We start from the raw sequence: 26313 nt of genomic DNA on the forward strand, positions 1-26313 counted from the left end.
ACTGCTGAGGTTAAGTTAACACGTTTCATTTGAAAGAACACTCAGAAACCTCCATCTCTTTCCAATCAATTAACATTCATCATTTTTTTTTCCCCTTTGAATTCTACAGAGCAATGTGTGGATGACCCTACTTGTCGTGTGTCACACTGCCCACAGGACCCTATTATTTCATGCCAGGCAGCTCCGCGGGGTGGATTTGGCAGCCTTCTGGCCCTGCCAAACACCAGGTGGCTGTTTTAACAAGAAAGTTGTGGCAGTGCAAACATTGGTGTGTTACTACAGAGCAGTGTACACACACACACACACACACACACAGGCCTTTATATCCAGAAATTTATGCCCAGCCTTTTGCAAAGCCTGTGTTACGGGTTTAGGGCACAACTGCAAATACTTGCCTTCAATGATTTGTGGAATATAGATGGAAAAATGTTTTTGATGAAGAAGAGAACAAATCTTGATATGATTTTAATTATCCATCACCTGAGTTAGAAAAAAGCTTCCATTCACAACAGGGAAAACATTAAAGTTACTGTTACATTACCACGCCTGTGAAGCCTGCTGCACCTTCACTGCAAAACAACCCCTAGCAGTTCCGAGGATGCAATCATTCAAAGGTATTAAGTGACTTTTAAAATCAGTGTGGTTTCAAAAAATTCTAGGAGGTTTCATTTTCCCTGGTGATGCTCTGCTACACGCATCTATTTGGTGCCACGCAACACCCAGGGCATTTCATTTTCTTCTCAGAGGAAGAACCACTGGTGATTTCTTTCAACGCTGATGTTTAAAAAATTGATCTGTTTTATATGAATGTTTTATATAGCTTTCATTCTGCTCTTTTTAAGATTAATGTAGTGATAGCATCGCTCCACTGAAGACAGAAATCTCTTTTTCAGCCACCAGAGGGAACCCCAGGTTTTCAGCCTTCAGCCACTCTCCGAGGAGCCCTGTGGCAGATGATCCAGCAAGAAATCAAAGAAAGTTCACGAAGAAATGTTTATTTTTATTTGAAGCCACACAAAATTACGGTCCAAAATGTTTACCTTCCGTATAAACATGCAATAAAGAATATTATGGCAATTACACTGAGAATAACCTCTCTGCTCTCATGGTACTAAGCGTAGCCCTTCATTCGTTTTCTGTGTCAAACTCTAAAAGACTAACAGAATACTTGCTAGAAGAGGAGAAATGAAGAGTAATTCAGCTAATGATACACAACCTTTAATCTAGAGAACATCGTCCTTCTGCATTACCTTCTTCCTTGCCAACAATGTGGGCACTTGGTACTTTGGTATATAAAAACGAAGGAAAAGGATGCAATTTTCAGAGGATCTCCAGCACACACAGCTTCGTTTTGGCATGGGGACTAGGTTGCTCTTTGTAAAAATAACTACAATGGGATGATTTCAGCCTCTTCTGAAAGTTTTTCAGGCTAAAAGCCGAGCCACGCTGCCGTCACGTCAGCACTATCAGAGGCTTACTGCAGCTGGAAACTTAACGAGAGCAGAATAATCCTACAAGTCTATATAAGGCTCTATCGCCTATTTTTCCTAGATAATAAAAACATTTTAGCACAATGTTTTAAAAAGTATTTCTCCCTCCTCCACGGGCAGGTTAACCCTTGAGGCTCTTTGCCACCAGGGGATTATCCAGGTCACAATCCGACTTGAACACCTCCTGCAAAGTCCTGACACCCCGGGACAGTTCTGCATTGCATCCAGGAGAGAAAAAACATGAATCTTGAAGTCAAAGCAAGAGTCAGGACTCTAGAACACGTTGTCTAGCTTCCAGCGTCCTAAAGCAAGCTCGAGAGAAGCTAAATATGAGATTGCTGCTGCTGTGCGTGCTCCAGTACTGGAACAACGTCAGTGCGTGGCTGCCACTGTTCAGCTGCAGCGAGGATCTTGCTCAGAAAAGCAAGGTCTTTCTTGTGACATCTATTTAAGATCGTTTCCTGCTCTTGAAATGAAAACTTAGCCCACACCAAAGACAAGTTATTGCAGTGGGTAGTGCTGAGCAGAGGCTGGTATCTGCAGGGATGGGAACTAAAAAAGCAGCACCGCAGGCAGCCCACACAATCACAGCTTCAGCCCTTCGGTCGGCTCGGCTGGGGCACCCAGCAGCACAGGGCTCCTGCGTGCTCTCCCAGTCACAAGAGCCACCTTCACACCAGCAATAAGCCTTTAAAATCCTCCCTCCAGGGCTACAGGACACAAGCCTCATGTAAATCTTTACATTCTGGCTCTATCTCAAATACAGAAATGCTTGCTTTTTGCTACCAGCTTATTGATTTGAGGAAAAAAACCTCCAGCAGTTCGCATTAAAAAGCTCATCTCAGTAGCTCAGGCACAAAGTTTACCTCCACCTGTACAGGAGGGACTGATGCTGTTCTCAGTAGTCCTGAGATCTGCATTTAATAGCAAATATAATGCTTAAATATTAAACTTGACACATCCACATATCTGTTACAGGAGCAAGGGCAGCAGACAGCGATTACTGGTGGGAATAATGGGAAAAATGTTCAGGCACTGCACCAAAAATCAAACGTCAAAGTTGAGGCAGGTGTATTTACAGCTTGTGTTTAAGCATCTTCCTGGCCTTTGCTGTGCTACGAACAGCACAGCACAAACAGGAGCACAAGTCAGCAAAGCTGCGTGCAGCAGGTAGGACTCCTGCTCATCAAAAAGCTACCGTGACAGAGGGAGAAGCAGTTCTGAAAAAAAAAAAAAGATTTAAGGGCTGGAATGACAGGATATCACAGGCTTTAATCTAGAAAGTTAGGCTGACAAGTTCTTTGTTCTGTATATCTAATTTCTCACGACAGTTAATCAAGCTAGGGAACTGTTTGGTTTTGGTTTCATTTGTCCCATAGCGCCCAGAACCACAAGAAAATCATTAACTTTCAGTGTTAAGCACTCCTAATTTTTATTACAGTACACAGAGTTTTTTTAAACTATCAAGTGACATAAGCTTGCTGGGAATCCAGCTTTTTCAACCCACCAGATACTCCCCTTTCCTTCCTCCTCCGCCAGCCCTTTAAGAAGTAAACTTGGAGTCAACTCTCTAAGCGTGTAAATGCCAGAGCATATCTAAAGCAGAACCACGAAAGCATATGGCTTGATATATCGAGGGAGGGAACAGCTCATTTTTATGGGCTGGCGATAATTAAATACTGCTACAGACCCAAACAATCACATTTTTCCGCTCAGAAGTTACCGTGGTTGCCCAAGGAGGTCTTTATTCTTCTAGGCAACCCGAGCAGATGACATTTTGGGACCGTGCGAGTGGCAGCAACACACTGCTAAGCCAGCTGAGAAGACAGGGCTCAATTTCAGCACCCCGCTGCCAAGCCTGAGCACATCACTGGACCGAGGCACTGCTTAATGTAGGTGGAATAAATAAAAACGGGAGTCAAGAGGTGCTGCAATGACTTAGTGCACTAACTTGGAGGTGGCTTTGCAGTGAAGCTGTGGTGGCTGTAGGGTACCAGGTTCATTCTGCAGGAGGTGGCTCGGTGTCCCTACAGCCCTGTACCTTCGGGAGGATTGATGCCCCTGCAGCCCTGTGCCTTTCAGACCTGCTGACGTTAACGCTCTGCCGAGCTGACACAGCCGGCCTTCCCCACCCACGTGCGTGCAGCCAGGCCAAGTCGTAAGCAGAGAACGAGAGGACAAAATCCCCTACAGCTCCCAGAAGGGGCGAGCTGCGTTTTGTTCTCACCACAAGCAACCTGCACTCATGACTCAGGCTGAGCACAAAACACACGCAGTGGAAGCCAGCGTTAATGTAAAGGTACCCAAGCCTTATGCTTCAAGGTCTTTAATGAAATAAATCCCTGGTTATCCTAATTATTTTTTGCCTTGGGGATAACTGAAATTCAGTTTGCAAGGCCATTTAGGAAGAACTTCCGTGTTCTGCCTTGCGGTACAGCTGAAGATACAGACTGCAAGAACTCAGAGCTCCCTCAGACTCAGGGACTAATTAAAATATTGATTTATTTTTATCTCACCAGCTGCCACACGTTACCTGATAAAAATCAGGAAGAAAAAAAAAATTAAAAAAGCAGCTGTAGCCTTGCCTTTAAGGAAGACGTCTGCACTTTTTTATCGGTTCCATTTGCTTTTGCTCAACCCAGTTTATTCAGCATGTTTCTCCCCCAGAAGGACGGGGCTCACTCGATGAGCTGAAGGCTTCCCTGCGCCCTGCCTGATGACAAACGTGATGGGAGACATCAGATACCAACTGCAGACCGGGTGTTACTGCAGAGGAACGCTCTGGATTTCCACGCTGCACCTTACCTTGCTGCATGCTGCCGTAGCTTCGGGTATCCAGATATTCCTCTTTAATTACTCCTCAAGGCACCATTTACAGCACTTAAGTTCCAGCCCCTCAGCAAAGCGAGCAGCGCAGTGGGATGTTATGACTAAAGAGGCGCTTTGTGCGTGTTAATTTATGGCATCGCCCTCTCCATCTTGGTATAGACCAGTTTACTGTAAGCTTTTTTACTGTGCCTGGTAAGCTGCAATCCAACAAACACGCTCAGGTCCAGCCTCCGGATAGCCCTGCGGCAACACCACCACACCAAAATACTGCTGAACGGAGAGAAACCTGAAGGCTGCAGGGAGATTTAGGGCTTCCTGATTTTCATAGCCAAGTGACATAGAGCACTACCCATCAACAGTGCGCAAACTTTTGCGTAAAATGCTTGCCAATGTGCTTTAAGCTCAGTAATTTCTACACAAATACTGTGTTTTTACAGTAGAGGTACAATCCAGGTTCGTGTGACTGCTAATTTTTTAATTATTTTTTGAAATTTCTCATCTTGTTCATCCTTCATTGTCCCTAGCATAGCCTAGATAGCCCAATTAATACAGGCAGAAACAGTCTTATGAGCGACAGTGACCTCTTTGTACAGAAAAGACCTTGAAGAAGAGAAATTAAGCAGTGTAGGAACAAAAGAAAATAGAGGAGCTCACCACAGGACTGGCTCGAGCAGAGCTGGCTCTTGAGGATGCCCGAGATCCTGACCCAAGGTAGCAGCTGTACTCTGAAGGCTGCCGCAGGTGAACCAGGAACAGCAAGCAGAGAAGAGAGAAAAGAATTAGGATTGGGAAAGGAAGCAAGAGAGGATTGCATCTGAAGTTAGTTACGAAAACGGTTACATGCAGCTGAACAAAGGAAGAGCAGTTAAAGGTCAGAGAACAGACACTTCAGATGTTATTTTAAAAAATAAGGCAAGCAGTACTTCTAGTTGATGAACCCAGTAAAGAGCTTTGATTTAATATAAGAAATGGCAGAACACAGAGTAATTTTTATTTAAATATCTTAAGACAGCAGTCACAAATCAGAAACCTCTCAATTGCTACACAAAAGGCTCGATCCTACCACTCTGCAGGAGCATCGAGGCTCTCCGGTGAGCCTTCTTCAACATTGCACACACAAAAGAAATCTATGCTCCAAAAGCCAAAGCCAAAACCACCTCATCTACGTGGTGCTTAGAGTCCAAACGGAGCCCATCGCAGGGGCTGAACGCCCTCCTGACCGTGCAGCACCTGCAGCCCCTCTCTGCTGCCATTTTAAGCCTTTCAGGCCAGTATCCGAGCAGCTGAGCTGGGGCTGACAAGGGCAAGGAACGCGTACACACTGCTCTGCTTCCTGAGGTCACAACGCCGTGGCAGCAGAGAAGGGAAATGAAAGTTTAAAGCATCAGAGACACGGCCCTGGGACTTAGCGTGGCAGTAGGTTTAGAACCACTCCCTGCGTGTTCACAGGCCTCGGAGCAGCAGCTTCGCACTCAACCTTGTACTGAAACGTATTTTATAGAAAAATGCAGGAGCTTGTATGAAGTTTGATTCATTCAGAACAGATACGAGTTAAAGAAGCCACTGGATGTTTACCAGACAGGTTATTTTTCCTATTAGTACTACCTCAAGGCAGTTGTGACCAGAGCCTTTGCAAAGGGCCTCGTTGGTGCACCAAAACTTGTGCAGACCCTGGCACGGAGACAAGGAAGGAGGCAGCTCGGGGCCAGGAGCAAGCACGAGGAACTCCTCAGCAGCTTCAGCTGTGCTGCTGATGACCTCGGTGAATTTATTTCAGTCATTTGTGTCTGGGATATGAGAACACTGCAATCTGAAGACCTCTCTGACTGTTTATACGTGTGTACTCTTACCCTTTTTTTTCGGGTTTCTTCCATTGAGCTATGTGGCCGCTGTGGGAATCCCCCAAAACTCCCCAGCTGCCCTGGGACACCCAGGCCCCCACCAGCTACTGGAGGACTGATTTCAGTGTCTGTAACCATGCTAAGAGAGTGGCTCATATAAACGAAAATTAAGCTTGCAGTACCAGTAAGTGGTACAAGAGAAAGCAGGACATAACCCCGGCTCCAGTGCAGCCACCAGCTCGGTTCCTGCCACTGGAACAGGCCGGAGGGTGACCCAGCCCCGTCCTCAGCTGTCCTGCATCCACTGACATCAGCTCCTCAGCTGCTGAGCTTCACGTCGGAGCTGAGAATAAGCAAAATTTAGCACTACATCCCACAAGTCACCCCTTTTTTCAAATCAGAGCCAATTCAACTTGAAGCCCCTCTTTGCCCCCTTCAAAGCCACGAGCTTTTAACCTTACAGAAGCCGCAGGCAGCACTGTAGCTGTGACGAGGCCGTTCCCTTAGAGGCAAAAACCTGGTGGTCCAGCTCTTCCTCGGGCAGGCACCAGACACTGGAAGAGGCTGCGCCGCGCCCGGGCTCCCGAGCATCCTTTCTGCAGCCTTCCCTGCTCAGCTCACTGACAGGGGCTGGGAAAAAGTCTTCAAACAGCTCTCGGGCTCAGAGCCCGCTGTAAATGATTTCTCCCCAAAGCAGAAGCGAATCGTCTGGGCCTCTGAGAGACTTGTGGAAAACACGGGAAGACAGCCCGTACAAACAGAGGATTACAACCAGCTCGGCGCGGCGTTAACCAGCAAATTCACGGGACTGCAGGCTGCCAGAGCAGCCCAAACAGATAACTATCAATGGGTTTCACAAGACAGCCAGAAACACAAACGAGGCAGCGCTGGGAACCAAAAAGCCACGCGAAGCTTGAGGGCAGCAGCAGGATGCACGGCACAGCTCAGGAACCTGGGGCTCAGGGAGCGTTCGTCAAAGTTGGTTTCCTCCTCCACACTAATATAATTGTAATTTTTTTTTAATTATTATTTTTCAATTAAATTAACATCACCGCTTTGTTCTGGGGGCTTTTTGCTGTTCGGGTCTTGGTGGTTCGTTTTACATCCCTCTGGGATATAAAGCCCAGTGACAAGAGCAAGCCGGCCGTACGCTCACACGGCTCCTGCGCTTCACCTTAATGAAGTGGCGCTGGGGAACCCCTTCCTTTTTTAACCTACATAAATCCCCCTCTGCAGAAGACAAAGTCGCAGAGAGGGAAGGGACTTTCCGGGCTCTTTCTAAGGTATTTTATCAGGAAATGAAGCGAAAAGGCAGAGCTGAGCTGCCCTGGCTGCAGGGGCTGGGCTCTGCTTGTGCCACCCGGAGCCAGTCTCGGAGCGGCGTGGGTCAGGATTTAGGATTTGATGGTAACAGTGCTCGTTCCTACAGCAGGCTACGATCTGTCACAGGCCATCTGAAATGCTCTCAGCCCAGAAAAAGTCTGCGTTCTGGTAAAAACGGGTTAATGGAGGACAGAGACACGACAACAGGGAAATGCAGAAAACAGCTTACAGCACGAGAACTAGAGGCACTATACCGACGGCTCCCACTGTAAACGCTCTCGTCATACACAGACGCCTACAACCAAAAGACAGAGTCAGAGCAGGAGTGGAAGACCTACTTTCGGGTTTTGCAAACTCACAAGGTGCAGGGCACGGGGAAACGAAGGGCACGGGCAAGTACGGGGACGTCGCCCCCACGCAAGCACGAGCAGCATGCAAGTGAAGAACTGGCGGAGCTGTGCCAGGCACGTGCAAACCCCCCATGCCCCCCACCCATCGCCCCCTCATGCATTTCCAGCAGCTCCCCCACTCGCCGCTTCAACTGGTAACCTTCCCTCCAACCAAACCGGCGACATCAATTCTTAAATGGCTGAAGCGGGTTTGATTTGCGTTTCTGGGGCTTGTAAAATGTGGGAAAAACTTATGCCAGATGAACCCCACTTCGTAGCCAATTTCCCCAATTAATCTAAAGGGAGGAAGATGTGTGATGCATATTCCCAGACAGCCGCCCGCCTCCAGTTTACCCTGCAAGTATCTGGCTCGGGAAACACAGAGGGAGGAGGAAATTCTGCCCTTAAGTGGTGAGAATTGAAACGAGCTTCTCTCGGCTTTGAAGTTTGCACAAGAACAGTGGAATTTGGAAGTTTTGAAGCAGACTGTTGTCAGCTGCTACACCAGCAGGAAGAATTGATGTTGCCTCTCTCTGGCCTGCTCCTGCTTGCCCCGGGTAGTATGGCAACACGAAGATGAAGGTCTCCATCCAAAGAGAGGTCAGCAGGAGCACCACACACCCCTGGGCACTGCTTGCACAACGCCAACAGGGGTCAAAGGAAAGGGTCAGCAAGCCCCCGTCTGTACAAACAGCATGGCACGCGTGCACTCGGGTGGATCAGACAGGTGGCACCAGTGTGGAAAACATGGGTCCAACGAGAACGACAGAGGTTACAACGAAGGCATGGCTGAAGGCGAGCGGCTTCAGCGCTTGTGTTTAGAGCAGGAGCACCACAAACCCTGTAACTTCTGGCTGGCAGGGCATCGCTGTACAGCAAGGAGGGCTGAGGAAGACAAGCACAAAACTGTTTTTTTGCATAGAAAATGGAACACGAAACAGGAGGCCTAGAGCAGAATTAACAAGCCTGGCAGAAGACTAGGATTAAAACACTGCAGCAGAAGGAAACCCGGTATAAAGAATGTTAGTCAGCTGTGCCATAAAGGCATTAGATCTCATCTCGCACAGACTAAGAATACCAAGCAGACGTTTGTTTCCTACAGGAAGGGAGGACACCACGGTATACAGAAACACAAGAGCGCGATTTCATTGTAGGTTAAGTTGTTATCATCTCCGACACATTTGTGTGCAGCAGACAGGGTGTTTCTCCTCACTTCAACCAAGGGCAGAAAAAGAGCTACGTGCACAGACAGAAAGGTTTAAAGATACACACTTTAAAGATCACCTCTTGCAGATTTTGTTATTAAACCAAAGGGCAGAGAAGACCCAAGTTGCTCCGGACCAGGTGACGGATACTCAGCTCAGCACACCACACCCCAAGTGATTTGTTAGTGCTCATCTCTTGCAAGATGCAGGGATTCAGCTCGGAAAGCACACACGGTGCTTTAAGTAGGTGCAGGCAGCAGCAGTGCCCGGCTTGTAGGGGCACGTTCCCACAAGCCACCCCAATCCCATGCTGGTGGGGACCCCATGGTGAGCCTGGGGACACCACGGACCCGGTGACACCATGAGTCCAAGGTCCCCTGTCCCACCAGGCAGGACAGGTTGCACGGGCTCAAGCCATGTGCAGAGGACAATCCAACCTCTATGGGGACTTTAAAGCTTTGGGGTTTTCATCCAGCTATGACTTGCTTGCTCGACCCATCTTAAAGGCCTTAAGCTTGCCTGGCAGGCAAGGTGAGCAGAGCAGTTGCCCCAGATCGAATAAGGAACTTGCGTCAATTTAGATTTCCCTTATTTTTTTCCAGCCCAATTTATTTAGGCCAAAAGCAAGCAAAGTAACTGCAGGAAAGGGAGGAGCACCAAAGGAAAACTGTCTGCCCCTTTGTAAATGGCTTTCCATTACTCGCTCCAACCTTAAACAAAAGGTCTTCTTCAGTTTGGGGATTTCTTTTTTTTTTTTTTTGGTTGTCGAAGTTTTGCTAAGAAGAGCTACAAAGACGCTTAACAACTGGTCCAGATTTGCTCCTAACTACGAGAGGTTGTATTATCCAAATGAAATCACAACAAGAAGTCCAGGCCAAGCAAAACCAGGGGGCAACAGACCAAATTTCCATTTTGGGAGGAAGGCTGAGATGTGGAAGCATAGCCAGGGTTGTGGAGGCCCAGGTCGGGATAGTAGGAAGCCTGCATTGACGACAAGCAAAAAAAAATCAGAACTCAGTAACACGAAGGGCTTCAACCTCCTTTAAGTGGGGAGCAAAAAGTACATGAGGAGCTTATAAACAGCAAGAAGTCAGTCCTCACTGATGCAAGAAGATAAATGCATTAAGGAAACTGCATTAAAGGTATGAGGAGATGTGAAAACCATGTGCCCTTTCCATTTGTACAGCAGAGATTTCTTTCCAACAGACAGAGCCTTCCTCCAGCCCTACAGCACCTTATGCACAGGATACCTGGCTGATTTGTCTTCCATTGAAGGGTTCAAAGCCTCGAGCTCCTTCCTCCCTCCCACCACTGCAGCCCCTAAGACAACGTGCTGTAAGGGGATGGTCTGGGGGGGCTTAAAAGATGGGACATGTTCTCCAAAACATGGATGGAGCTCGTTGTGAGTTGAGCCAAGTGGAGGGGTGTTTAGCAGCATACTTCCAACGCCTGTTTGACTTCCAGTGCCTGTCTGACACCACCTGTTTTTACAAGGCACTGGGAACGTTATCTGTCAGGCATCATTCATTCTGGCTGCACCATACCTAAAAAAATAGCAGGTTTCTGCTTTACAGGATTTTTTTAGGCAGCAATATGCCATGAACAACTTACATTGCCTTAAACATCCATTTTTAAGGTGCACAGATATTCACATTTGCAAACCAAGGGCTGTTTTCGGCGAGCCCTGACCGACCCCAGCAGCAGTACTGGAGACAAAGCAGACATCAGCTCCGCTTCCAAACGTGGGAACTGCAGCAAGCTAAAGAAACCTCTCCCCTCTTGCTGCTGGATGTCTGTCACTGCTGGCAAACAGATGTGTGGATTAAACGCTACACCTGCAGGTGAACAGGGAGGACGGGTAACTGGCCAGCCTCGAAAAGCTAAATCTCTTCCTACCCCATTATTCTTCCTGCAGAGCAAGGCTTTCACTCAGAAGAAATCTGAGCACGTTGTCCTGAGCTTAAAGAAATGATTTTCATTCCTGCCTAGTGAGCCTGTAACCTATGCACAGGGTGTTGTTCACTTCCAAGGAATGAACCTGCCATCCGGCAAGCCCTGGGTACAAAGGCAGCCCGACTGCCAGGCACACGTTGCTCCCTTTTCCTAGAAGGTTGGGAACAGCGGTGACAGCAGGCTCAGCAATTCCCAGACTCTGAAGCTCTGCCTCTTCTCAGCTTTTCTGTTGTCACTACGTCAATCTTCAGTTAGGTCTGGGGCTTTTGGAGAGAGCAGTCCTAAAGGTGAATGTCAGCCAGACCAGCAACATCTGGTTTGGGATTTCCAGCTATTCCAAGTCACCTCTAAACTCTTGTTCACCTTCTAAATGAAGATTAATCTGAAATACACTTAGTAATGAAAACAAGGAGGTAACGATGCTGCCATAATTCTGCTCTACGTACAGTTAAGCCTCCACGCTTCAAACCCTAATGCCAAGAGGATTTTAAATTATTTCAGTGGAAAGCAACCCACTTCTTTTCCCTGGATGACTTTCCTACAGACATTTTGCTCTTGAGCAGGACGCAGAGCTCTGGAGTATGTCACCAAGGAGTAAGAGCATCGTTTGTCAGAAGCACTGCAGAATAAAGTTCCTTCAACTCAAACAGGTCAGCAAGAGTGCCAACAGCAGGACACGCTGCTTTCTTAGGAGCTTAAGCAACACTATTTCATTTTCTCTCAGCCACATGCACAAGCTAAATGCACAAAACCGTATGGAAGCACAAGCTAAATGGCCATAAAGCACACGGTCCTGTTTCACTATTTATACAAGTGCCCGTGTAACTTCACCAAGCAACCCACTGAAACCTGCTGAGACACTTAGCTAAAGGAAGCCTTATAAAAGCAGTTTATTTCCCCCTGAACACCGAGCTTCATTCTGCATACCCTTAATATTGCTTTAAAAGCCTTGATAACGTAAAGATCAACAGGCTCCGTACTGTAGCCAGGCAAAAAGCCCAGAGCAGTTCCCCTTCCTGCACCCAAAGGGGCTCTGCTTGGAACAGCACCTTGAAGGGTTTTGCCCATCAGCTGACATTTGACAGAGCAGGACAATCAGTCCCTGTAATTGCCACAAAACCCTTGTGCTGGAACAGAAGGGAACGCCGTGAGCCACGGGCGTGCACACAATGGAGTTAATCATTAAGCTTTTGTCACGGGAATATTTCTGGAAATGAAGCCCATCAGCGGTGCACAGCTAAGCAGGAACACCACCACTGGCTGGCCACCTCCGGGGGAGCTGCCAGAAACCCTAGAATGAGGTTTATAAAGGAAAAAAAAAAGTATTGTGTTAAGCAAACTTCACATAAACAACATGAATTTGGGGAAAATGTTAAAGCCCAAGTGCTCTGTGCATGCGCAGTACTCCCCGTGGCTTGGGAGCCCCAGTGCTGGAGCACGATTTGGGCATGTTGCAGGAGCTGGGAAAGTCACAGCACACGGAAACCCTGTGTGCCAGGGTCATATATTCAAAATATTGAAATATTGCTGGCAATCACATTTGGGTGAGGCTGAACTGTGACACGTTAGGCAATGCCAGCTTCCAAGTCCTATTTGTGCCAAACTCAGACACTTCCCGCCCCACTCATGGCCTAATTTTGCTGGTTTTTATTTTTAAAACAGCTTCTTGCTGCACCTCTGCGCCTGAAATTGCAAAAGCCACAACACGCAAGACAGGCAAAACCTGCTTTACCACAGAAAAGAATTTGCTAATTAGATTTAATCCCATTAAACAGCACGATAGATCGTATAGCAACAGAAATCAGCTACTAACCCTGCTAGATTTTCTACTCTGGGACGATCCGTACGCGTCTTCCTCATAACCATTAGTCTGTCGTGGAAAAAAAGGAAAAGGAAAAAAAAAAAAGAGAAGAAACTGATGCAGACCCCAAAGCCAGGTTTTTGTGATAACCATCGTTTACGAGGGGCAAAGGCAGGGACAGAGCTTTTCAAAGATACACCAGGAACAGGAGAAGTGCAGATCTAGGTCATGCTTTCAAACACGAGGATATGGACATTTGTGTCTGTCGCTATCTGTAAGCCAGCCAAAAATGTCAAGGATACTCCTGCTTGCCTTTTTTGACCCTTTTTTTCTTCTTGTTAAGAGAAATTTCTGCTTCCCTTGTTATTACAGCTCTGTAACACCTGTACCTCTTCAAACTCTTTGGGGAAGGGAACGCAGGATGAAAAGGGAACATTAGGGATGAGAGGATAATAAAATACATTTAAAACTGTAGTTACTAATACCTCTGGCAGCTGAGCAACTCGAAAGCATCAGATTATAGCTAAAAACTTAATTTTAAGTTTATATGATAAAGAAACTCAGTTTAGGAGACACACGATGCTACGTGAAATCTCCTTTTAGCTTTCCCAAATCACATCAAAGGGGGGTTAATTTTCCATCTGCCATGTGCCAGCATTTTGTATGGCAACCCACAGACCACCAAGGGGTTTTAGCTGGTTCAGCTGTCCCCTGCCACGCTCAGCAGCCTGTTTTGTTGTCATATGTGAGTTTTCTCTGAACACAGAAGACACAAACGTGCTCAGGAGGAGTGATTTACAAGCAGGGCTGGGTATTTCAAGTCAATAAGAGCAGGGCAGCAGGTTGGGAATAAAAAATAAAAATAAAAATCAATACAACGCAGATTGTTCTTAGTCTGGAAACACGTTTGAAGAAGTGATTATAGACCCAAAATACCTCAACAGATAGCATTAAGAGCTCAGATTTCTCAGCCAAGTCCCCACGCTGGTATCACTAAACAACAAAACCTGGTTTATTGAACATTAAAAATTTGCAAGTTCTCCGTGATGTTGTGTTTTCTTTGTTTAAAGTGGAAATTTGATTGGAATTTCTATTCCAAGTTAAACTTGAGTCTAAATTGTATTGCATTCCTGAAATGAAAGCCCACTAAGCCAATTATGAGCCAATTTTCAAGCAATACGTATAAATCATATGCTACACAGCAGCTTTCATGAAAGAATTAAACAAGTTTAGAAAGCCCCTGAGATGCAAGCTCATAAGACAAGGTCTGGGCAAAGCTTAGGATTCTCCACTGAAATGCAATGTTGGTATCGCAAATGGAGGGCCACTGCCCAGTTTCCATCTTTCAACAGTCTGGAAATGCTACCAGCCATCCTACACAGCCTTTTCTGGCTTTATCACCTTCTTCAGGCCCCACCAATCTGTCTAATGCTTTCCTAAAAATGGTTAAAACAGTGCTGCAGGAGCTGAAGGCAAGGATCCCAGCCCCACGTGGGCTGATGACCACTGCCGTTCCTTTTGTTACTACACCGAGGAATGAAGTTCATCTTTTTTTCAACAAGGCAATCTTGACCAAATGTAACCCCTTGGATCATTATCTGAATGACTGCTATGCACAACTCCCTAGTTAACATTAGGGTATTTAATTCCCCAGTTCGTAAGATGTTTCTCATTTATTCCTACCATTCTTCACTTTTGGCAAGTTGTCTCCCACTCGCCATCAGTATTTTTTTATCCCAGCCTTGCAGGAAGCCCCCTTTACTCCCTGAATGTAGACAAGTAGGCATTACGGACTCCCAGAGAACTGATTTCCCCTTTAAAACTCCACGATGCTGTCTTAGAAGAGATCAGAGGAGATCCCTTCCAGCTGTCACTGTTTTCAGCAGGATTATTTTTCAACTAACTGCATTTCTTTTACAAGAACTTGGTCTTGGCAAACGTTTCGCTCAAGAATGTTAGGCAGAAGCATACCAGAAGCCTTGCAGTCACGTTGTAGTCTCATCCAGCGCTCTTCCTTTATGCCCTTAGATAATTCCCTTGCTTAGGGAAATTATGTTGAATTGACACGATTCATTTTTCACAAATCCAGGTTAAGTGCCTACCACTTCATGAGACACTTCTAAACGTATCTAATTTAATTTGCCCTATTATCCTTTACATTTTAAACTGAAGCTCCCCAGTTCAGGTCATTTCCTTTATTTCCTTCGCCACTATGACCACCGTCCCCTCCTCTCCAGCTCAGATTTTTGAAGGCAAATGCTCCAGATGTAGCATTTCAGACAAGCTCTGCAAGGTGAGCTTTATCAGATCTTGCTAACCTTTGTACTATGCTATACTAACATGCTAAATATCTGATCAGAACCTTTATGAAGACCGAAACAAATAGGGTGGCAAACTGGGGAGGCCGAAATATTCTGTTTTATTTGCTGTCATTTCAGAACTATGCAATCGGCCCTACTAAATGTGCATTTGACCCTACTAAACGTGCAGTGCTTTAGGTGCAGCTGCCAGTAAGGTACTGCTGGTACAAAGAATTACCTTCAGATTGCCTTAGAAACTCTAGTGCTGCTCACCAGCCTACAATAAACTAAGGAAGTGTCAAAGTGTCTCTGCACTGAAGGAAAGCATGTAATTACAGTAATTGCCCTTGGAAACAGGCAGCTGAATTCTCTTGGTATTTCATCATCTCAGCAGACAGCACCTACCTGGCTGAAAGCGCTGCCGCTCGCCATGTGCTGTGCTGAACAGTTAACATCCCGATCTGAAAGGCGCTCCGGGATCTGTTCTGACACAAGGCGCTACTGACGGTGAGACAAAGGCAGCATTTAAGCAAGCTGCCTCAGCCTCCTGAATATCGTTTCCTCAGTTCAAGCTTCAGCACTCCTACCAGACGTAGCATACGTCGAATCTGAAAATGTGCTCTTGAAGTATTGCTGAACTACTAGTTACACAAATGTTGTTATAATTCAGGGCTAACCTCTTACTTTGAGACATGAAAAACATTACTACTCCTTAGATGAAAAGATGCAGCCTCTATTATATGTATTTTTCTAGCAATATTACTTATTTCAGTGCTATGTTAAAGCTCGAGTTTGGTTTTGAGTTTTCCAAGAGGCTCTTTAGGTACAACACCAAGATCAGTGTTGGGCTTATGCTACATTTTGTGGATAAAGAGATTCTTGGTATTCATGCAGACCCAACCAGGCCTTGAGTTACACCGTATCCTTGACATTAGGCTGGGGAGCTCTAAGAGCCAACATGCTTGCACATATCCTCTGGTCCCATACACATTTACGTTGTGTATGTAAAAACCTCAGACAGACGGTTGAGATACATACTGCTTTGGAGTAGTTCTTCCTTTTGGTCCTCTCATTCTCTAATCCAGCCTGCAGTGAGATTAAGAATGCAGGGTGAAAAGATCAATGAATTTATGTGCACACATCCAGAGCCAGGCATGCATACCACCGAGCAAAACCATCAGCCCAATACTCCTCCAGCTCTGCAGAGCATGGCTCAGTCAGCACATGTGAAAAAAATCAAATCTCAACTCAAACGACCGGTTATTAACAGGTATTGTTAAAAGTGATGATAGTACTGTTAAATTTAGTAGCCACAGTTAAAATTATTCATGCTTGATGGGTTAAGTCAATTAATTGAGCTACCAGCTGTCTATACTTACTACATCAATAGATCCATGCAAAATCCAAATGTGTTTGAACTATTTTTGTATATAGGTCACTCAAACAGATTCATTGCATCTCTAATCTGAAATAGGGCAGGGAATGAAGGAGAGTAAAAAAAAAAAAAAAAAGCTAGAGAGCCTATAAAACTGCTCTCCAGGCTGCTTTCTGCAGAAACAGAGACCTCCGTTTCAACACGGTACTGACACAAGACAGCACTGCTAACACTAGGAGGACATTTAAAGATCTGAGCTTCAAGTCCCCATCTTCATCCTGGTCCTCCAAGAGTCAGATCTGTGCTAGGAGGTTTCTGAGGGTTCTCTCTTTTTGGGTTTATGCTGACATAAATCTAGATAGAGCCAGTCAGATGATGGACAGAGTAACAGAGAAATAAAAGTTTCTGTCTTGTCTTATGATAACTACTGAACTGGACTTGATTCAGATCTCCCTGTTGAAGGGGGGTGTGTGCATCCCAATGGTAGGCAAAGGGTCTTCCCACTGGGACCACAAACTGCCTCAGGATCATTTTGGAGCATCCCTTATCTTATGTGAGCTGTCACAGTTGAGGTTAGTTCCTTCTTGGCAATTAGTTTTTAAACACACGCTGCAACTTTCAGACTAATCTCACCACTGGATAGGCGCTGGCATACTCCAACTGAGACTGTCAAGGCATGGGAGGAAAACAAAACATCAGAAGGCAAGGGAAAACACTAAAGCAAGCGGTGGCAATCAACCCCCTCCACCCCCCTACAAGAACAGCAAGAACAGAGATTTAAATCCCACATAAGTAATTCTGATAACTCCGGACTTTTTGCACAAAGCCAGAAGTCAGGAACTTTGTCAAGTGGCCAAAACAGGGCAACATGCAAAAGCTCCATCACAAGTGACTAATTGCAGCAATATTTCACGCTGGATAGCCTCGCACAAGAGAGACAGCCAGCTGAGAAGTGGGAAAACAAGGACACTTGCAGTGGAAAAGTGACTGAAGAAAACCAGTGTCTTGACAAACACAGGATGATGATGTCATCATCACCTCGCACTTATTCCAGGAGAAAACTCAGAATAAAACCCAGGCAGGTTAGCAGGGAGGTAAAGTTGCATATAAAAATGTGTGTTGCCCCATTTCATGAGAGCTTTCCGTACAGAACACAGCCATCGCTTCGAGGAGTAACTCCTAATGCTCCCAGCCTCACAGTGACCCGGGGTGCCACGGGCACAGGATCTATTTTCAGAAAGTGGAAGCCTTGCAGACCAACTATAGTGGCATCCCGCGACTAAGGAAGTAGTCTTCAAATGTCCAGAAAAGAAGTGTGTAGTTTTATAAACCCTTTGTGGACACCACACAGCAGTTTCTGGGGCTTTCTTCATGCTCAAATAGCTCAGAAGTCCTCAGAGGTGATTTGTAGTAGTAGTTCAATTTTTTTTTTTTGCTTTGTTTTAAACAAAGTAGGAGCCACACCTTCACGAGTTAAGCACAGATGTGGTCAAACTTAAAATAAGCTACTGTGTATCCGTATTAGGGAAATAATGTCACTTAATTGTGAGTAAAAGAACCAAATGAAGTGTGAGGGTAGATTTCAGTTTCAACTAAACATACTACTTCCTTTCTCCTACAATCCCAGTGACATTTGGACATCAGGGAAGGAAGTCTTCAGTTATCCCAGCTCCTGCCAAAACTCCTCCCGTGCGTGCCCAAGACGTCAGATATCTTGCACAGCAATATTCAGTGTGCTGCTTCCCAAGGGTAGGGGGGCGTCTGTGCAGCATCATGTGAAATACCAGGCTGTCAAGCTTCAGCCAGATGGGTCTGTCAGAAAAGGACATTCTCTGCAAAAATATTGGGTATTTATGGGCCATCTCCTAAGCCAGCTGAAGATCCTTGTTCAGCAGAAGAGCAGTGGTTAGCATGGCCCGAAGGCACGTTGACAGCTCCAGGAAAAGCATCAGAAAAGCTCCGTCAAGGCACGGTTGGGAACAGAGTGCAGGGCTTCTGCTGCTTAAATGTATGAAAACAAAAGGCAGGGGCAGGATTGAACCATGAAAATGCATCAAAGGGATCCCCAGTGGCTTTCCATGAAGACAAGCAGTCTTTCAGATGAACACAGTGCCAAAGTGCTTGCATTATACCCCGTGAAGGGGGACACAGCTCCAGCCAGGGTTGAACAAACTTACATCATAGTCACCTTCTGAATATAAAAAAATGAAATTTTATCTGATCTAGCATTTTTTTCTCCCCCAAATGTGTCCAAATTTGAGTAAAATTAACATTGGTTTTCAAGTTCAGCCATAAAGATAAGCTTTCCTTCGTTGAATCTTTCCAATTTTAAGTCACCTTCTCTCAGCACTCGACCAAGTTTGCCATCCTAAAGAATCACGATTTTCACAGCACTTCTTAAGTAGTAATAAGGAAAAAGGGAAGAAGGCAACAAAAAAAAATTTAAATAGCTATCATGCTATCTTACAGTGACATACATTAAGAATCAGGAAGCGCTGACCAGCCTCTACAGTAGCAATAATTTATTTTTCCATCTTCCAAAACTCTTTCAGAAGCCCAAGAGGCATTTCACTTAACACTGGAGATACTCTGTCTAGGAAAAAAGGGGTACTTCTAGCCTATATAACTATTAACAGGAGTTTTAAAGAGAAAAAAATAGATGAATTTTATGAAAAATAAAACCTCCACAGAAGCCAGAAGCCAAGGACAATAAACAGAGACCTTGCTGTGAACGATACAGGTCTTGCTTGCTCCACAAAATACAGCTGACCATCCAGCCTAAACCATGTAACCAGTACTATTGACGGATTAGGAACACCAACAGAAGCTCGAGTTATTCTCAAACACAGCTGGTTTAGGCCCAAATCGCTCTGTAACGAGCTAGAAGCAGCTGATTCACGTTGAGAAGCGCCGAGCACTTCCTCCACGGTGTTACTAGCGGTTGTTTCTGTTGTGTTGCTACCAAACACTGCTCCAGACCACCAACACACGCTGCCCCAACAGCATTAGCTGGTCAGAATTAAACTGCTTAAATTACCTCCACAATTGCAAGAGCTGATTATGTAAAAATCTTAACTCTAGCACGTGTAAGGACAAGCACTGTGCTGGTATTTTGAGAAAAAGCATTTGAAGTTTTTTTCCAGATTAGCACCGGGTGCTCTCCCTCCGCACAGCTCAGCTCAGGGCTGCTTCCCAAATTCTCAGTATCAACAAACAAGCAGGGGAGTTTCCACGGTGCACACAAAAAATAGCAGCCCAGAGCGTAATTTTGGCTGAGGACTTCCTGCGGCACTTGGCGAGAAGCAGTAACCAGAAGGGTATCTGCAGTCACACGCTTTGCTTGTGTTCCTCATCAGTGAGTGCAAACCTGAGAGATCCCCTGGTTCAAAGAATTACTGGCCAAAATATTTTTGAGAAACACATGCACATTGAACATGGACAGTGGCATGAGCTTGGAAGGAAGATGTTTTCAATGAGTTGAGAAAAAAAAAGCAGAATAACCGCTCTGGTGGTACAGGAGGTCAGCACCGTCGATACACACGCATGCAGACTGAAATTGTACAATTTACCAACCCTCAGGCTTCCACGGCTACCCACTGACATGCGCTCATCTTCATCCGAAGCCTAGCAAAAGAAAGTATAAAGACAAGAAACCAATGAAAAGAACAGAAATAACAGGCAGGGATGTAAATGCGGGTGGCTTTGATGGGACAGAAGGACAGAAAAGGCTTAAAGAATAAATATCTAATAAAAGAATTTTGTTAAGCTATGAGCAAAAACTAAATGAAATCACACCCTGCCCAAGAAACATTACCAAGCATTTTACTACAGGGTGAATTATGGATTTGCTTGGCCATTCCTTGTTCTGTGTTCTTGGCCACAGCTGAATAAATTTACATTACACCCTCCAAGCAGGTTGTCTCCCCCACCTCCCTTGCCCCCCCTTTTATTCTCATGCATTTGCAAAAGCTCCTCGGAGTGGCTGGGGAGAGGGCAGAGCAGCCAGGAAGTGGTTTTTGGTGGTTTATTCAGCTAGGGGGGAAGGGGGATGCTCTATTTTTTTCCTTCTAAAAGGAACTGCCTTATATACGTCTGTTTACTTCAGGGGAAACGTTTAGCTGCAAAGCAAAAGCAAATACTAACCGAGGCATTTCTTCGGGCTCTACGGGAGTAACGCTCACTGTCTTCCTACCGAGGCAGCAGAGAAAAACAAAAAGTGAAGTGTTGAAAGGACAGACACACCGACACAGAGCCTTCAGAAAGACACAGGGAAGCTCAGAGCGTTTAGGAGTCAGGAAGGTTAAGCCACATAATAGAAGGTGACACCTTGTCAAATCCCAAAAGCCCTTTTCCCTTCATGTTGACCCCAGCTTTCTTCCGTTCCCTTTTATTTCACTGTATGCTTCTGTTACATTTGCAGGCAACCTATGCAGGGACTTATTTGCATCTCAGAAATCTGTTTACACGATCAAGTGCATTCCCCTGCATCTGGGAATCGGGGTAGTCGCAGGGCCCTTGTAATTAAGCTTTCTGCTTTACAGCCCTTCAAAACCTGGGAAGTGCTGTAGCATAGCGCTGTAAAGGCTGTGGCATTTGCTGCCTGTCAGTAAATTAATTTTACATGGAATTCTTGAACAGTGGTAGGAAACGGGAGGAGAAAGTTTCAGCATTATAATTAAGGGTTCTCACGTCTGAACTGATTTCTAAGCCAGGGAATTACTAGTAGCAGGGAGCTAAGCTCACCCAACGAGGGTTTGAAGAGACTTAGCGGCTTATCTGCGAGACTGCAGCATCTTCAGGTTGCTCCTTGTGACAGCAGGTTTCAGGAAGGCATGCACCAAACCAGCATTAATGCTGGCTAATTAGCAAGGCTCGCAGGGCCTTTGAAAGTTTTCCTCCCCGCTGGAAGTGAGTTGCTCTGTTTTGCCTTTTTCAGCGTGCGCGATTCACCCGGCATCACTGGTAAGTGATGCCATGAACTTCAGACACACCAAGTCAAGGCCTTCCAGCCCTGTAGCAGTTCCTTCATCCCACATCAGGGCTCGTGAGAAGTCAGATGGTGCTAACAGCCAAGTCTATACCTGAGCTGCTAAGCCAACTCCTGTGGGACCAGCAAAAGCCAGCGTTGCCACAGGTCACAGCTCTGGAGAGCAACCGGAGCAATAAGTACAAGGATGACTGAAGCAGCACGGATAAAACTTGCCCAAAATTTAACCAAAGACAGATTTGAAGAGACTCACACCGAAGCAAACCCCACAAGAAATAGAATGAGTACACACACTCCTTGTGTGAGGGGCTTTAGGGGGTCTGTAGGCCAACCTTCAGGTGGCAGGGTCTGGACAGAGGTCTGGAAGAAGCGATGGCTCTGCCCAAACCCTTCCCCTGGTTAGGCCACGTTTCAGGTATTGAACCAAAATCTTTGTGCTAAGGGAGGAGTTCACGCTTCCAGTGTATGGAAACACCGACTGGGGGGGTTCACACTAGCAACCGTACAAGCGTTCAACACGTAAAAGCTGGTTAACCACGTCGATCGAGGCCTACCATCCACTGCTCGATGTCGCCCCACTTAGTATCCAGACCATAATATTTCTACAGACAGAAAAAGGGAGAAACAGAATTTAGATGAGAAAGGCAGCTACTGACATCGCAACGTGCATCGCCAGGGGATTCACACACACACATTGCACAGCCATGCCAGGGACACAGGGACAAGGCCCAAGGCCCGCCATGCAGCACATGCTACAGGAAAAGCTTCGAGGCAGAGGGGTGTTCACGGGACATCTTCTTACTTCTCAGCAGGGCAAAAACCCCAAAAACAGCACTATGGGGAAAGGAGCAAAGGGTGTAATGAGTCCTGAGGCCCTGACCCACTTAAGTCAAGACTCATTAGGAGGGAGCTGAGCACGGAACACTTTCAGGAGGAAAAAACGCTGTCAGATCGTGTTTACCACACAGATTTGCCAAACAGGGAAGACAAGGTGAATGAAATGCAACTAATCGCGGTGCATTCTTCCTCGCTGTTTTCAGAACTGCCCAGATCTCCTTTTTGTCCACCTTTCCATCACCGTGGCAGCAGCACTACCAGCAGTGATGGCAGCACAGGACCCTCTAGAGCTCTGCGCATTTCAGCACTGAGTGCCCTAAGTTTTCCTAGCAGGATCTTTCTTCTGAGCTGCTTCTCAGGTCGTGTTTTCTCAGCATCACGTTTGGAACTTCCCACTGAACTTGCATTTCCACCAGACAGCCACTTGTTCAGGATCAACGAGTTGAACAGGCCTTTTCTTCCGCCCCAAACCCGCACTTGGACTGCAGTCTGGGGAAGTTTGCATTCCTGATGGGAACTGTAACCCCGCTGTGCGAAGGAACAGCACCGGGCTGGAGCACAGTCACCAGCTGGAAATCCTGCTTAAGGAAGTACAGCACGTGTCTAGGAACAGTTCACGTTATGCATTTCGTGTACCTGTGGAAAAAACAAGCCTGTACTTGCCTGCTTTCTTAGAGGCTTGAGGAGGCAGGAGCAGCAGCAGTTAAACCTTAAGCAACAACCTAAACTCAGGATCTTGTTCTGGTTTATGCTCTGTAGTTAGCTCTCGCTCAATGGTATTAATGCAATTTGACTTTCACTCCTCAAAATAACTATTTATTAAAAAACGAGAAGAAACATCTGAGCACTTTATGCACTTTTATATTGCATCAGCTTATTCCTACTTTGGAGTTCTTCCTCGTTAGGCAGCAAAATGATTTTCATTTAAGGCCATCTTCATTTTCATTCTGACAGCCTGAAGGGAAGGAAGCTGGTTATGAGGTAGAAATTGCAGAGAGTTGCCCCATTAGGAGGCCGTCCTGGACAACCCAAACTGCACAAAGACCTTGGGATGCTGTCAGGTGTGAGGTGAAATTGGGAAAAAATAATATTAGAAAGTATTTAGGCCAGTAATTTGAAAATGGGAAATGAATTCACTGCATTGCAGGTTTAAACAGTATGTGAGCATCTCTCTGGAGCAAGAACAGACAACAGTTCAAGGCATTTAACCACATCCCTACGAGGACATAGAAGCATTCCCTTCCTCTTTCCCTGTTAAAATCTATTCTTCTGCTCAAATATGTGCAGTAACCCTCTACGCTGCTTATCCAGGTTGCACTTACATGAAATTTCTCCCTTAAACTACATGAAATTAGAGGGCACTACATGAACTACCATTTCTCCAAGCTTACGTGCTTCCTCACATGTGCTTGGACTGCTTACTTCCAGGAAGAACTGAAACATGTGTGTGACAGCATGCTGTGCAATTGCGTTTTACATACATCATGTGCTGCAAATGAGCCCAATTCCTAAAATTATATGAACTCCAGCTGGTCGGGATTGTAGACATGAGCAGAACCTGCAGATTAAACTTGGTGGTAAATCAGATCAGGTAAAGCCTTATTAAAGGCTTTCTTTCCCCCAGATTTTCTGACACTAGAAACAGATTTAATTAAAAAGCAAACAAAACCGTACAACCAGGGGGAAAAAACACACAAAACGTCAGTATAAAGGCAGGGAACCCTTTCTCACACCTAGGAAGGGTCCATAAACACGCTGATGACTTTTGTAAGGTCTCCTACTTCCTTTTTCTTCTTCCCTCTGTTCTTACTTTCTGACACAGGCTTCGGAACTCGGTTTCACAGAAGGGAGATGAGGAAACACCCCCTAAAAGACTTGTAAGGCAGAAATTAAATTCCACTTCCAGTCTTTTTCTCCACCATTTGAAGTGACGTAGCAATGTGCTTACTGCCCCCAAAAGAAAATTGTTAATGAATGGGATTGCTCGGTGACTATTTTTAATCTGAACAGCACATCTTGCACTGGATTCAACCAGCATCATCTCCCATATCAGCTATTTTGTCCCATCAGCCACTTCTCAATTCTTTAAGTCATCTGTTCTGCCCAAAGGGGCCTGGCTGGAGCGAATGTATGGGTTAAAGGAGATGGAAATGCTAAAGGCTATTCATCTGGTCTTAAGTTGGATGTCTCTGCCACCCTCAAGTTCTCCTCTACCCTGAGAGGTGATACTAAAATTAAATAATTAATGACATTAATACCATTGAGAGAGAAGTCCAGATCAGATTTGCTCACTAAGTGACAGTGAGACTGCTAGACTTGCAAACTCACTACGGGATGTTGTGAAGCTAACCCACTTATCTTCTCATCCATGTCAGGACACCAACAGTAAACAACTTCTTTGTTTCCATGGGGCTGTGTATGTACCAGGAGATTAAATTAGTGTCCATAAAGGAGACCGATAACGAGCCTGGTGATCCACGGGAAGCTGTTAATGTGATTCACTGGGTACGCAGTCACTGCCCATATAAAAACAAGAGTAAGATGTATTTGTCACCAAACGAAGCGAGTCGGGATTGAGCACATGCTTTGGGCAGACACCTTCACACAGGCACTTAAAGGAGAGGTCAGCATTTCCAAAAGCACACACTGCTATGCCAAGCATTGGGAAACATGCAGCCAAGGCCAAAGCAAGCAGGCTGGGGGGCTTAGGACACATTTATCACTCAGCAAGCAAGCAAGCAAAAAAAAAAATCTCAGAAAAATTCATTCATTGAAATGGAAAATGGGCAGGCTTAAAGAAGTGCATGCTTTGTCCCTCCCTGCAAAACCTCTTCAGGGCTAATCTCCCTGCAGGAACCACACAGGGCATGTGCTGGAAGTGCAGGGGGGCCAAACAGCTTTTGGTACAGGGCAAGTGACCCCCGTTACAGCTATGCTGATTACTATTATTATTAGCTGAGCCACCTTTTCGAGCTACGAGGAGGAAATTGGGAAGAGATCATGCCTTCAAACCAAGGGGGAGAGTATTAAACAACGTAAAAGTGCTTGTAGCTTCTTGGGCAGACGGCAGGAAGGCCGTGCACTTTATTTACAGGACGATTACAAATTCAACCACCATATCCCCGATTTACTCGGTGCCTTTCTGCAGGCAAAGTCATCTCAAAGTCACTCCTCCTGCTGGCACCTGTTAGGTGCTTGCCCAGCCTGAAATATTTCCAGCGATACACTTGGCCTTCAACAGCAACACTGCTGTATGGTGACACGGGAGCCACCCTATTTGCACGCATTGGATGGTTTGCAGAACTGCTCTTCTGCTTGTTGTTCATTGCCAAATAGTCACTGGGAAAGGTTACATGAAGTCCTTGACCAGCCATTTTATGCAGGTCATCTTCCCCCACTCCCCTTTATTACCCACCCCACCGGGCTAGGGGAGGAAAGGGGATGTAAAGGAGTGGAAATACAAAGCCTGCTGGGCATCTTCCGCTCTACAGAAGTTTTTTCTGAAGTGCTAACAGGACTGGTAATGTGAGAAAACATGCATGCAAACAAGAATGAAAGAGCAAGCCCTACCTTCTGAACTTGATAGATCTAGGGGGAGAAAAAAAAGGGAAGGAAAGAAACAAGGAAAGAAAAGCGAGCGTGAATGGATGAACAGCAATGCGATGTTCCATGAGCCAGGCTAGAGGGAAAAATATCAATTTTACAGAACATGAATACAGAAAAATACAGAGTAAAACACGAATACAGAAAAGTACACATTGAAATCCTGTCAAGCTGAGTGAAATGAAAGCAGGGTTTATGTTCCAGGCCTCCTCCACGTGCCTTGCTGAAATACGCTCCTGTTTGCCTACCTGCTGGACTCCTGGAGGTGCAGACACTTCTCCCTGAGCTTTGCACTGGCCAGAGACTGACCCGCTGTAAGGCAGGGCCTCTTGCCTTTCCAACCCTCCTTCTAAATGTCACAGATGCCCAAATATTCACCT

At 45.8% G+C, this 26313-nt stretch overlaps 1 protein-coding gene across 8 annotated transcripts in view; it reads right to left on the reverse strand.

Moving 5' to 3' along the window:
* The window catches only part of LRRFIP1 (LRR binding FLII interacting protein 1), a 99943-nt gene that overhangs the window by 25601 nt on the left and 48029 nt on the right, over positions 1 to 26313 (reverse strand). For 4 of the 8 annotated variants that reach the window (XM_032190258.1, XM_032190255.1, XM_032190251.1 and 1 more), the window contains exons 3-9: positions 25901 to 25918; positions 22048 to 22095; positions 20650 to 20694; positions 20080 to 20130; positions 16170 to 16217; positions 12844 to 12900; positions 4974 to 5051 (exon numbers count right to left, since the gene is read on the reverse strand). The exons of 2 other annotated variants lie outside the window; for them this stretch is intronic. In XM_032190258.1, the coding sequence (XP_032046149.1) occupies positions 4974 to 5051; positions 12844 to 12900; positions 16170 to 16217; positions 20080 to 20130; positions 20650 to 20694; positions 22048 to 22095; positions 25901 to 25918 (345 nt within the window). The remainder of the gene's footprint in view (positions 1 to 4973; positions 5052 to 12843; positions 12901 to 16169; positions 16218 to 20079; positions 20131 to 20649; positions 20695 to 22047; positions 22096 to 25900; positions 25919 to 26313) is intronic. 2 more of the 8 variants (XM_032190254.1, XM_032190256.1) reach the window with 2 other exon arrangements.

Source organism: Aythya fuligula, chromosome 6 (genome assembly GCF_009819795.1).
Source record: "Aythya fuligula isolate bAytFul2 chromosome 6, bAytFul2.pri, whole genome shotgun sequence".
Classification (NCBI taxonomy): Eukaryota; Metazoa; Chordata; class Aves; order Anseriformes; family Anatidae; genus Aythya; species Aythya fuligula.